Genomic DNA, 11647 nt, shown 5'->3' with positions numbered 1-11647 from the left:
AAATGAAGTATGATGACTCTTAGCCATGACTCATGTTTCATGCTTGACCTCTGAATCACTACAAGTGCAAACAAAGAAGGAAATAGATGCTTCAAATAACTAATATGATGGATGTCCCAAACATCGATGCTGCAACCAAATTTGATGTTCATCATCGACTTTCGCATTTAGAACTTGATGATTACTTGAACCTGAAACAACTATGTCCTCTATAGTCAAGATGTACAAACCCTCAATTCTTTTACCACGACCAGTAATCTTTTGAGTTTTAAGGTCTTAAAATAATGATACGTAGGGTAGAAGTAAGTGGAATAATATAAGGTATCAAGTAGTTTTCCTTACCAACAAAAAATTGCACTTAACATTAGGAACAAGTAGAACATGGACCGGTGATAAGGTCAAAGTAAGAGAGATAGTGCCTTCATTGTTCACATGTGAAGGTATTCCATTTGCACTAGTAATATACGGATCATGAACATAATTACATAACTCATTAAACACTCTAAGGTCATCAGTCACATGATCAGCGGCCCCAATATTAATTATCTACTTCTTTGTTCCAGCAAGAGAACAATAAAGGCACAACAAACACGCAGTAAAATTGAGACAATTTACTAGAAACGTTCGCGGCACTATGACAAAATCATTGATCCCCGATCCGGAGGATCCAGGTGTGCTGGCTGTCACGTGAGAGTGACGTAACCATTTACACAGTTCGGAAGCTCTTAAAATACAATTACTAAATGGAAACCCCCGAGGGTGAGTCCTACTTTTATGAATTCTGTCAGAACGCCGTTGGGTTCCTCGTGGCCACCAAAGCTCTGCTAACTTAAACCTGGAGGGGCGAAAAACAAAATTGAGTGGGTCAGTAAAATCAAAGCTTTTCAAAAACATTTCGCCAAAAATAATTCTAACCCCTCTTCGTAAAACCTGTATACTTTCCCAGAAAATAGTATATATAAACATATATATAAGCAAATATCTCAAATCACTATCCTTTAACACTTTTCAGAAAAATATGTCATGCCAAGTGTCCAAAAACATAATATAGATGCATCAATATAAATCAGGTGAAAATAAATCAACCGGAGACCCTGAAGTGGTCCTGTACGGCTGATTTTAAAGCTCAACATCCAATCCAACCGGAGTCACCTCGGTGACCTGTACGGTTCAACTCTGCACATCACTCGGAACTACATATAGTAGTCTGTACGATGATAGGTGTATAAATACGCTCTAGTGCTTCTCTCATCAATCATCAGCGCGCATAACTAAGGTCACCCACTAGTTGGAATCACATCTAGTGATCTGTACGACTAGCATGTCGGAACCCTCACATGGTCTGTACGACATCCACCTACTTGGATTCAAGACGAGCGTGCGGTGTGGTGAATAACAATATAAGCACTATCACCTAGGTGCAGGTCATGAGCTTTCAATGCAATCCATGATAAATAACTCAGCTGAAAATAAATAAACTCACCTGAGCGTCCACCGCGTCATTTCACATATATATATATATATATCAATTATCAAACTAAATATCTCAACAGTTTCATGCATGGCGATTAGATTCATAATTTTCACATAAACGTATTTTCTGGGAAAAACAGTTGTATATAGGTAAATACGAAATCAAAACTGCCCACTCACCTGGAGTTCGCCCTACAACTCTCTAGCACAATACGCCAAGGCGTCATGACGATCGATGCCGGAAAAATCCAAGCAAAACCGGCCAAACTTAACCCTCGTGATCCCGACGTCCAAATCCTTCCAACGAAGCACTCCGAGCTTCCTTGGGACCTCACTAAGCTCACTATGAGCTTGGATTGTCCTAAAAATCAACCAACAAAAAGTTCATGAATAGTGCCAAACTCGGACCTCGAGTTTTCAATGTGAAAACGAAGGATTCCTTACCTGAAAATGGTGTCTTTGAGTTCGTAGAGTCTTCACGAGCACAATGGTGCCCTTGGCACCTTCGATCCGTGAAGTTTCAGGGTTTTGTGGTGAGGTCCGTACAATTTGAGAGGGAGAGAGTGAGAAACTGAGAGAGTAGTGAGGGAGGAGAGAGAGAGAAGGCACGGGGGAAGGAGAGAGGTCTTGAGCGAGTGTGTGGTCCAACCACAACCATACATGCCAAATTTAATCCCTACCCACACAAAATACAATCCAAATTTAATCCAAACTTATAAAATTAATCCAAATAACGTCACACCCACGTACCTTAATACCCGCTAAGGGTAAATTCGTCTTTTCACGTCCTCGATGAATAAAATCTCGGGACGGGCTGTGACAATTGGCACGCACTATAGCATCTCACTATTTAATGGCACTTAGGGCACAATCATAAGAAAAGTGGGCACAAAAATTAAAACACACAGGCCACCAAGAGAACTGCTCTGATGCCAAGTTGAATTGAAAATGATAATTACCAAAAATATATAAAATAATATTTGAGGAATTTCTTGTACATTCATTTACCTTCAAAGTTAATTATTGGTACTACATATGCACTTCGTTAATATGAGACGAAATACGTTATTTACACTAACCAATATTTCCACATGTAACTCGCAACTCTTGCATAAAACGATCAAATTAGATTTTGTTTTTGTGAAGTAGAAATCAACTTACATGAAACAAGTTTGTTAGTATCATGATGTCTTAATTTAAAAATGCATTTTTATATAAGAAAAACACTTGTACATAATAACTTATTATTTAGTCGAAACGTAAACAACAGCAAATTTATTTCGTGTAAATCATTTTGGTTGGATAGAAATTCAAAAAGCCAAAAGGGTGATGAGGTCCTCTTTCAAAAAGCTGTAAACAAAAAGCTGACTGATAAAGAAACTCACGATAAATCCCAGAAAGAAAAAAGAGAAAGCACGGCACTTGTTTTGTCAAGGATTCACATCTTTTCACTACCTTTAGGGAGCGCAAACAAAGCCACTGTCATTCTGTCAAAAGTGAAAACAAATAAGAGGGCGAAAAAGAGAGTAGTTACTGGAATTTTTCATTACTTAGGGTGTTTTTTATTTAAGAATATAAAATTTAAAATTTAACAGTTTAAAAATTACAACTTTCCATCACTTAATTCTATAATCTGGTGGTTTTGAAGAACTTTTGTTATTTACTTTCACCATGCACGATTTACCCTACAAAATTGCCAGTGCGGTTCTCCGTCTCTGTCTCTTACCTTTTTAAGGGCTGGCATGGAATTCAACTTTCTACTTCTTTATGCTCCACAATAAATGGGTCGGAAAAGTGTGTGAGATAACTGAAAGAAAAGGGCTTTACATTTAATGCAAAAAGTGAAAGTGGGTGCTGCTAAGATGGGATGCAGAAGCACCCGTAATTGGTGCTGCTGACTCTGTGTGTGTGTGTGTGTGTGTGTGTAATTAGTTGTTGTTTCATGGCAAATGGGGGCATACGTGACCTCATATCTTACTTTCTTTAGGGTTTTCGTTTCTATTATTGCATGTTGATGTTATTGTTTTTATTTTTTTTTTAGAAAAAAAAAATAAGCTAGTGGTCTAAGCACGACATTTCATTAGGAAAGACTCTCAGAGGTATTTTGATATCTTCTTGACTACTATAGTGTGATTCACCGACGTCAAAAATTGATAAAACTAAGTTATGTATACATTTCGGAGTTTTCTTTTAGTCAACATAAATTTGTTTTTTGTGTGAGTACATTGAATTTGAATAGACTGGTGCAAGTAAAAATTAACATGGTGGAGAGGAGAAGATGATGAGTGTGAAACGAAAAAAGGAGGCACAGATGGCATACGGAATTCAATGTGACACATACCAGAGAAGCAAGCTGTGACACTGAGTGAACGAAGACGTGATACAACTTTTTCATCACCCAAGACTTTTCTTTATTGGCGGGCATATGTCGACATTTGTAAAGACTTGTAGACGATGGGTGCAAGATACTATGAAGTAATGTTGAAGATTGTTAATGCTTTTCACCTAAATTATTTCATACAAGAAGAGAGAAAGGTAAAAAAATGAAAGAAGAAAATAGAAGAAGCAAGAGGAGGAGATTGTAATTTAGTTTGTCTAAACTATTTATAGGCAAACAAATATACATGGATTTTTTAAGTTGTTGGGATCAAGGACAACCAAAGATCCCATGCTGGCTCCGCCAATGGGTAAAAATTGTAAAATTACAACTATTTAATACTAGTGGTATATGTGAAAAATAAAAAAATTGAAAGATAATTAGAGATTCAAGGAACCTCAGCTTGGCCATTAATTAGAGAGATCAAGTAGCACGAGAATGATGTGAATCATAAAGCAGAAGACCAAAACATTGTAATTCGGTCTCTAATAAGTCACCACCACACCACAAGTTAGGGAGCTATTACAATGCTTAACCTACGGTATTAGGCCCAACCCGGCTGAGAAAGATGAAGAATTCAGTCCCAGCCCACTCCCAATCCTTCAAGGCCTATCGTTGTACTCGAACCTTGATCATGGTTGCTAACTCTGATGCCAATTGTGAAATGCCGTTTCTGAATTTCACTATTTAAACTTTGTATTTCGTAGTTGTTGCACCCTAATATTGGCGTAAAATTTTTGAATTTGGAAGAGGGCGAAAGTGCCCCTGTTGCGCCTCTTTTCTTATCATATTTGGATAGTACGTGACCATACAAACGCATTGGCGCAAGGAACGAAATTTGGATTTGCACCTTTAAATTCCCTGCTTGTGCTGGTAATGTACACTTGCAAAAATAACAAAAAAGTAGAAAAGAAAATCGAGATTTGAGGTGGTTGCTACACATTCACTGGGACACTGGAGCTTTTTCCAGCAACATCACTTGGTCATTCAAGCAGACTACCTAGTTATCCATCAGCAAAACAACACTAAATATAGATGAAAGTGCAGAAGCAGCTCTGTTGGTTGCTTGGTTTGAGCATTACTCAAAAGGACTCGAATGGCTATATTTCTTAGCTCTATAAAAATGGCTGTAAGTCTTGAATGACCGTAAACAACGTCTTCTATTCAGTGTTGCTCTGGTTGAGCTCACAAACTGCGATTATATCAACATACGGTTTGTCTTATACATCCGATGCACCCCCAGAGACAATGATGTCCAACTTCTCTAACATCCAAAGCTCCAATTTTACCTCTTCCACCAACCTCGATTAGTTGATTATGGCCGTATAATTCGGATGACAACGGTATCAGGCATCGCAATCGGCGGGGATTCGTGTGAAACCTGAAATACCCCGTCCTGCAAACTAAGATGATAATGTTGTACATGAATGAGTTACACTTCACCTTTGACGAAAAAGCCAGGGCTATCTTTACACCCATAAGCCTGCTTTAAGCAAAACCTACTAATCTTCAGGCTCAGTGGAAAAGTCCGGTTCTTCAGGTTTTCGTAATTTTGGCATCTCGTCCTTGAGCTTCTGAGCTCCCCTTCTTGTGTTTGCAGCAAATCTTGAAGCCAGTAATGTGACCCCAAGATTCATTTTTACCTGGGAAGCGGGATTTGAAACAACAGAAAGATGTTCTTCCTCTTGCCCAGTCTCATAAGCCACTTTCTCATCCAAAGCAAATGATTCGCTCATACAAAGATCTTTTACCATCATTCTTCTCTTGTGGCGGCGCCAAGCAGCCTGTATGAAACAGGCCGCCCAAGTTCTCCAATGGTGAGAGTAAAACCGAAATGTGTGCTGCAACTTCTTGCTGTGCAGGCGTCTGAATTGGTTAGCAACAAATTTGAGATCTTCAGCTCGCAATGCAAAAGCTTCAACTTCACTAAGTGCTTTAACTGTCCGTGTTGAAGATGGCAAATTAACAGTGGATTTTGGGAGCAAAGCCCATGCAAGCAGCTCCTCACCACAAAAGTCTCCAGGTTTTAATGTGATCGAGTTGAAGAATCCACTCCGCCCTCCATTGGTGGTAGAACTATCCAGAGCCCCTCTTATAATGAAAAGCATTTCTGTCACCGGGTCACCCTCTCGAACCATGTAGGTACCCCCCGTGCTCAGGGAGGACACCAAACGCTCACATATTGCATCGAGAAGTTGATCATCCATCTGTGAGAAGAACGGGACCTGAAGAAATGAGAAAGGAAAGTGGGTTAGTAAATTTCATTTACAGGTACATTAGACGGAGTTCCCAGTTGTGCCAAACACGCACTTTGAGACATCCTCATACTAAACTTTGATGCCTTTTTAATTGGTAAGCCTTTCAACCTTAATCCTAATCCAACATTCATTGGGGACTGGAACTTAATCCTCTCATCCTGGTAATTTGGATGGAATATGAGGAATGATATTTATTGAACGAGATTGCCTGTAAGCCCAAAAATATAAATACTTGGGAAGAATCATACTCTTCGAACAAGATCTAAGCATAGGTGGCGTTGAATATCACAACGAAGATCAGCAGGTAAGCCATGAAGGATGGCTTCTTCATCAACTCCTCGAGTTGCCAGCCATTTGTATTGAACAAAGCGACGAACACGTCGTCTCAAATCTTGAGGGAGTTGACGATGCTTCATCCATTCCTCAGTGTCTCTTCGCTTAAGCCTCCACTCCTCAAGCCTCACAGTGATTGATTGGAGATAAGTCTACAATATAAAGACAATCCCCATGTTTAAACTATCAATTCCACGTGCATCAACGATTATTTAACGTGATGAAAAAAATACTCCAGACATGAAGGAGCAGAAAAGTAGAACTAAACGCAAGAAACAGAGGCAACAAGTGTTTCTCCTATTACCTGCATGTTCCCAATTAAGTGGGCAAATAATACAAGACCCACAATGGCAATGAGAATGGCAAACGACGTCTCCCCAATAAAAGTGCTTGTCGACAAGTTTTGCCCATACGAACTAAGACAATAACAATGGAACGATATGAATCAACATTTTTCTTTCATTAACAGCTTTAAAAAAAGTATATCATCAAATCCCACTTTATCTGAAATAAGAAATTAGAAAAAAACTGCCATTTCTTATAAAAACTGTTCCGTCAAATTATAGGTACATAACTATGTTCCAACCACCTACGGTATCTCAATGTGGTAGTCGAGCTATTATATCAATGCCACGGAAATCCTTGACAGCCAAAGAGCATACAACCAAGGAAATGCTAATAAGCTGTATATTTCAAAGTGATCAGTATTGACCCTCTACGTAAGGCGCAGGTCTATTCCAGCAAATCAGAAGCACTGGTTCAACATCCAAAAGCAAAACCATATTCTCACCATTGTAAAGTTCATCTAAGATTCAGTTTCACAATAAATGTCAACCGATTACTACACAGGATTGAATTGATAATCTTCATTCTCTTTCTATTTTTTCCAATGCATGCCTAGGAAAATGAATCTTTCTAGACAGCAAGCTAAAGAAAAACATTCGTGCCAAAGCATATTGGGTATGTCTCCAATGTGGAAACCCATCTCATGATGGTCTGTCTAAAATCAGATAGGAAGGTAACAATTTACATAGAAGTGAGAAGGAATTTAGTTTTGGAACTTAGAATTCATCAACCAAATCATTCGAACTTAGAATTCTTACGATGGTCTGTCTAAAAAATCAGATAGGAAGGTAATCATTATAGGTGTCGCGGGATTATATCCTACTGCAGGTCATATAAGGGAATTTGCAACTAACTGGTATTTAATGAAGTATATACTGGTCTCCAGACTTATAATATTTCAAAGTTCAGCATGTGAATTACCAAGACTCATTTAGAAAGCAATAGACGATGATAATTAGTAAGTAATCAATCATAGCCACTATCATTCTTTGTGAATAAAAATAACTACCACCGGTAATAGAATAAGCCTTTTCTGATTTTAGTCTGTGAATAATAACATGGCATCTAAATCTTCATGACGTCTTAAATTTCCAAATTTTCCTTTTTGTTGATTTTATTCATACCTTTCTACCTTAAAAAGGAAAAAACACCATACCTTAGTTGTTGTAAGCCCCACCATAAACAATAGAAGTATTTTGTGATGAAGTTTGAGGAGACAACATTTTTTGTCACTGCACTTTCAAATATGCCATATTTGAAATTTTTGCTTGCAGGATTACAATTCTCAAACACATTTGTACTACTCACCCAACCTTTTCTGTTAAGATTGTCACAATCTAGATAAGAAAGCGAGCATTTTGTAGTGTTGAGTTCCTTTTGACAAAATGACTTCCAGCATGAGGTATATCGGTCAATTGATAGCAAATACCATGCTGCCCCTAACACCTGTAACAACAAAAGAGGTAAAAGATTAGCATCCTGTTCTGGAACTCACAGAGGACGGAAGGAAAGAAAAATTTAATAGGAAGAAAAAAGCAACCGAAGATACATACATGGCTGGCCAGCATGTACAATAGAAGATTATATGCAGCCCCTGCCCATGCAGTCTTTGTCACCACTCCAGTTGCTTTGATTATATGCAAACTCAACGGAAAAATAAGATATAATCTGGGGACATATTGGATCAGAACAATTAGTGCAAGCGCATTGTTGTTATGATCCGTTTGAGCGCTTCTTGTTGCGGGGATAACAAACCAGATAACTATCTGCAAAAAAATTTCAATTAGTCATGAACCTAGCATTTCAGATTTTAGTGATAGTCTCATGTCTCATGTTAATGAATCTAGCATTTCCTCTATGGAGACTGTAAAGTATCTAATAATTAAGTATTTTAACCATATTTCGCAGTCTGCCTTTCTGGTTAAGATTGCCAAAACATCACCATCAGACAAAGGGGTGGCAATCTTTGAAACAACACGAAATAAACACAGGTATTGGTTGGTGTAATCATGATCGAGCGGAAATTGTGTCCACCAGTTTAACATGAACAATAAGCATTTGTGTTTCGAGCCAACTAACCTAACCCAAACACTACAAGAATTGACATGTTTACTAAGCTCATATTGATACGTTCAATAATTGTGTCACATTGACACATTTATAACCTATAAAACAAGACATAATTATAAAGTTTAAAGCAACACTGACAATGTAAACATAACATATCTGTCAAAGAAAAACTAATCTGACGTCTTCGATCAAATCAGGCTGATCTATACTGCTATAACCATTTGCATTACCTGTTTAATACAACTCACACAAAAAGGCAACAATTGCGTACTCTTGAAGATTAATATTGAATCACTTTGGTAAATTTTAGAGTAGCACTCAGTTAATCTAGCTCTTATACACATTTTCTCTCTAATATTATATGGGTACCATAACTTTCTCACTCATTCCTTGATGCAAAATAACTGGAACAGAAAAGGAAACTAAGCAAACCTACAATGTCAAGAATCAGTTATAATCCAAAAACAAAATACCTGAGGGAGGGGCAATGTGGCTATGAGATCAATGAAGAAGTCAGATCTAATATATCTCTGCGCAATCTTCTTTGGGTCCATGACAAGTTCACCCCTCCCAAAAACACGAGAACTTGGCGCAACATAGGCTGTCCTAAACTTTATCATCACATGCAACATATAAAAGATATCCGCAATAGTTCGGAAACAAGTCACAACAATTCGCAACCTCAAGTCCGTCTTCACACAATACGTGTTTGCATCCCCTCCCAGCATGGGCAGATAAAAATACAATGGGTCAACAAAAAGTGCCACCAAGCAGGAGACAATGAAAACCCGATTCCATTGCAACACGATCTCACTACCCGGGTCAAGTATTCTCTTTTGCCAAGGTTCATAGTCCTCTGGAAACACCTTTGAATGCCCAATGCTGGAAGTTTCAACAAATCTATTTCTTCCCCCCACTAGTCTAGTGTCAGATTTAAGCAATGAAGATGACTTATATGCAGATGATGACTTTTCAAGCTGCGATGGCTCAGCTCTTCGCCATAAAGATTCTTTATGCTGTTTTTCATCAGAATAAAACCTATGCCACATTAAAGGTGAGCAGAGTATTAAAGAGTGTCCTGATCCTTAGATTGAGTAAGGTTGTTTCAAAAGTTAATTATAATTCTCGTTCGTCACATTAAACTTAAGGAAATTGATGATAATATTCAACAAATTAGATGCATAAAAGGAAGTCTTATTAAGCAAATGAAAAAAAAAACACTGTAGAACAATAAAATAAAAGGGAAAATTGCACAAACACCACCTGGACTATTAGCGCCGTGTGCAAATACTACCCAAACCAAAAATCTTGCCAGTTTACGAACCAGACTCACGTTTTAATGTGAATGTCCAGCCTCCATTAGTTTTCATAAAAAAATTTAGTCAAATTCATCTAAACACAAGTGAGCATTTTTCTAAGGGTGTTATGTCACTTGCCAGTTTACCAACCAGACTTACGATCAGTTGACCAAAGCTCGTGGGATGTATTTTCCACTTCCTCAAAGGCAAGACACAGTCAACAAAATTCTTACCCTTAAGTCATCTAGGGGTCTTGCTGGCATGGAGTGGTGAAAATACACATGAAAAAGTGCTCATGTGGGCAACACAATATGAGATTTTACGGAAATTCTAACGGAGATTTGACAGTGGCGGTACATGCCCACTACAAGTGGATTCTACATTGGCAGGAGTTCAGTTTGGGTGGTATTTGTGCACACAAACTAGCTGTGGTATGCCTTAGGCTCCAACCTGACGGAATTTGTTTGTACGGGTTTATAGAAGGGTAAAACATGAAGCCTATTAAAGTGTAAGATTAACTGAGAAAAGCGTAGTTTTCAATGGTCCCATAAGATTAAAAACAAGTAAATCATTCTAGCTGTATGTATAGATTAGATAACCATTACTTTCCCGGATCCCATATAATAAAGAATTTTCAATATTTTTCATCACATTTTCTCAGTATCCAAACAAGCACTGAAAGAAGAAAGAGGGAAAGAAACATGGGGTTCCCAGAAAACTTGAGCTTCTGTCATATTTTCCCATGCCCAGTCCTACCTATTTCCTAAGCTCAATAATCATCATTCACGTTCTGAAGCAAACAAACAGAGAAATCATTTATTAAAAAAAAAAAAAAAGAAAAAAAAAAGGAAACTTTGTGGGTGATTCACCTGACAAGCCTTTCCTTCCTCAATTCCATGGCAAGGAGGAGGAAGTTGAATCCAAATCCTTCAGCTCAAAAACCCTCACATACCATCTCCCCCACCATTTGAGGAATTTTGGTGTGTTGCAAATCTAAGTTCAGAGTAGCCGACAAGAGAGAGCGGTGAGCTAAGCAGATGAGAGAGAGTGACCGTGGTCTAACGAGAGAAAATCTGAAAGTAGTCCCGCGAGGAATCGAGACCCAAGAGAGAGAGTTCTGTTTAGTGTCTACTAACTTAAGTCTGTGTTCAGATTGAACAAACAAAACCGATTTCGATTAAATCACGTTAATGATTTGTTTTGAATTTTGTATGGAGAGAAAAAGATAAAAAGAAAAAAGTGTGAGAAGAGGAGAGAATCCAAACAGCACATACATCAGTATATATTCTGCTCCAATACTTACATCTATTATGTAAAAGAGTATACTATTCACACTTATTTTTACTTTTCACACATTCTATGTTAGTTTATGTCTTTTGATCTTCTTCCATTCATTTGATTCGAGAATTGAAAATTAGAATAATATATAAAAAGTAAAAAAGAATATGTGGATAGTACAACCTTAGTGATAGTATTATATCCCTGATATTATG

At 37.9% G+C, this 11647-nt stretch overlaps 1 protein-coding gene and 1 long non-coding RNA gene across 2 annotated transcripts; both read right to left on the bottom strand.

Moving 5' to 3' along the window:
- Positions 1-472: 472 nt before the first annotated feature.
- Positions 473-2111, bottom strand: LOC126608892 (uncharacterized). Its single transcript, XR_007618013.1, has 3 exons — positions 1918-2111; positions 1654-1834; positions 473-835 (listed from the first exon to the last, which is right to left on the bottom strand). It is a non-coding gene; the product is annotated as an uncharacterized LOC126608892 (long non-coding RNA).
- Positions 2112-4928: 2817 nt separating this feature from the next.
- LOC126608083 (cyclic nucleotide-gated ion channel 17-like) lies at positions 4929-11402 on the bottom strand. The gene is made up of 7 exons (XM_050275849.1): positions 11024-11402; positions 9330-9894; positions 8340-8552; positions 7943-8232; positions 6746-6857; positions 6357-6593; positions 4929-6075 (listed from the first exon to the last, which is right to left on the bottom strand). Exons 1-7 carry the CDS (start codon positions 11050-11052, stop codon positions 5353-5355), a joined length of 2169 nt encoding a protein of 722 aa, XP_050131806.1. The 5' UTR covers positions 11053-11402; the 3' UTR covers positions 4929-5352.
- Between the last annotated feature and the right edge of the window lie 245 nt (positions 11403-11647).

This window comes from Malus sylvestris, chromosome 16 (genome assembly GCF_916048215.2).
Source record: "Malus sylvestris chromosome 16, drMalSylv7.2, whole genome shotgun sequence".
Classification (NCBI taxonomy): domain Eukaryota; kingdom Viridiplantae; phylum Streptophyta; class Magnoliopsida; order Rosales; family Rosaceae; genus Malus; species Malus sylvestris.
The sequence above is the reverse complement of the archived record's forward strand: the minus strand, read 5'-3'. Positions and strand labels throughout refer to the sequence as shown.

Coding starts and splice junctions, on each gene's coding strand:
- LOC126608083 (XM_050275849.1), bottom strand. CDS start 11,052: ATGGAATTGAGGAAGGAAAGGCTTGTCAG. Junction 9,895..11,023: donor AGGAAGGAAAGGCTTGTCAG/GTGAATCACCCA, acceptor AATGTGGCATAG/GTTTTATTCTGATGAAAAAC. Junction 6,858..7,942: donor TGGGGCTTACAACAACTAAG/GTATGGTGTTTT, acceptor TTATTGTCTTAG/TTCGTATGGGCAAAACTTGT.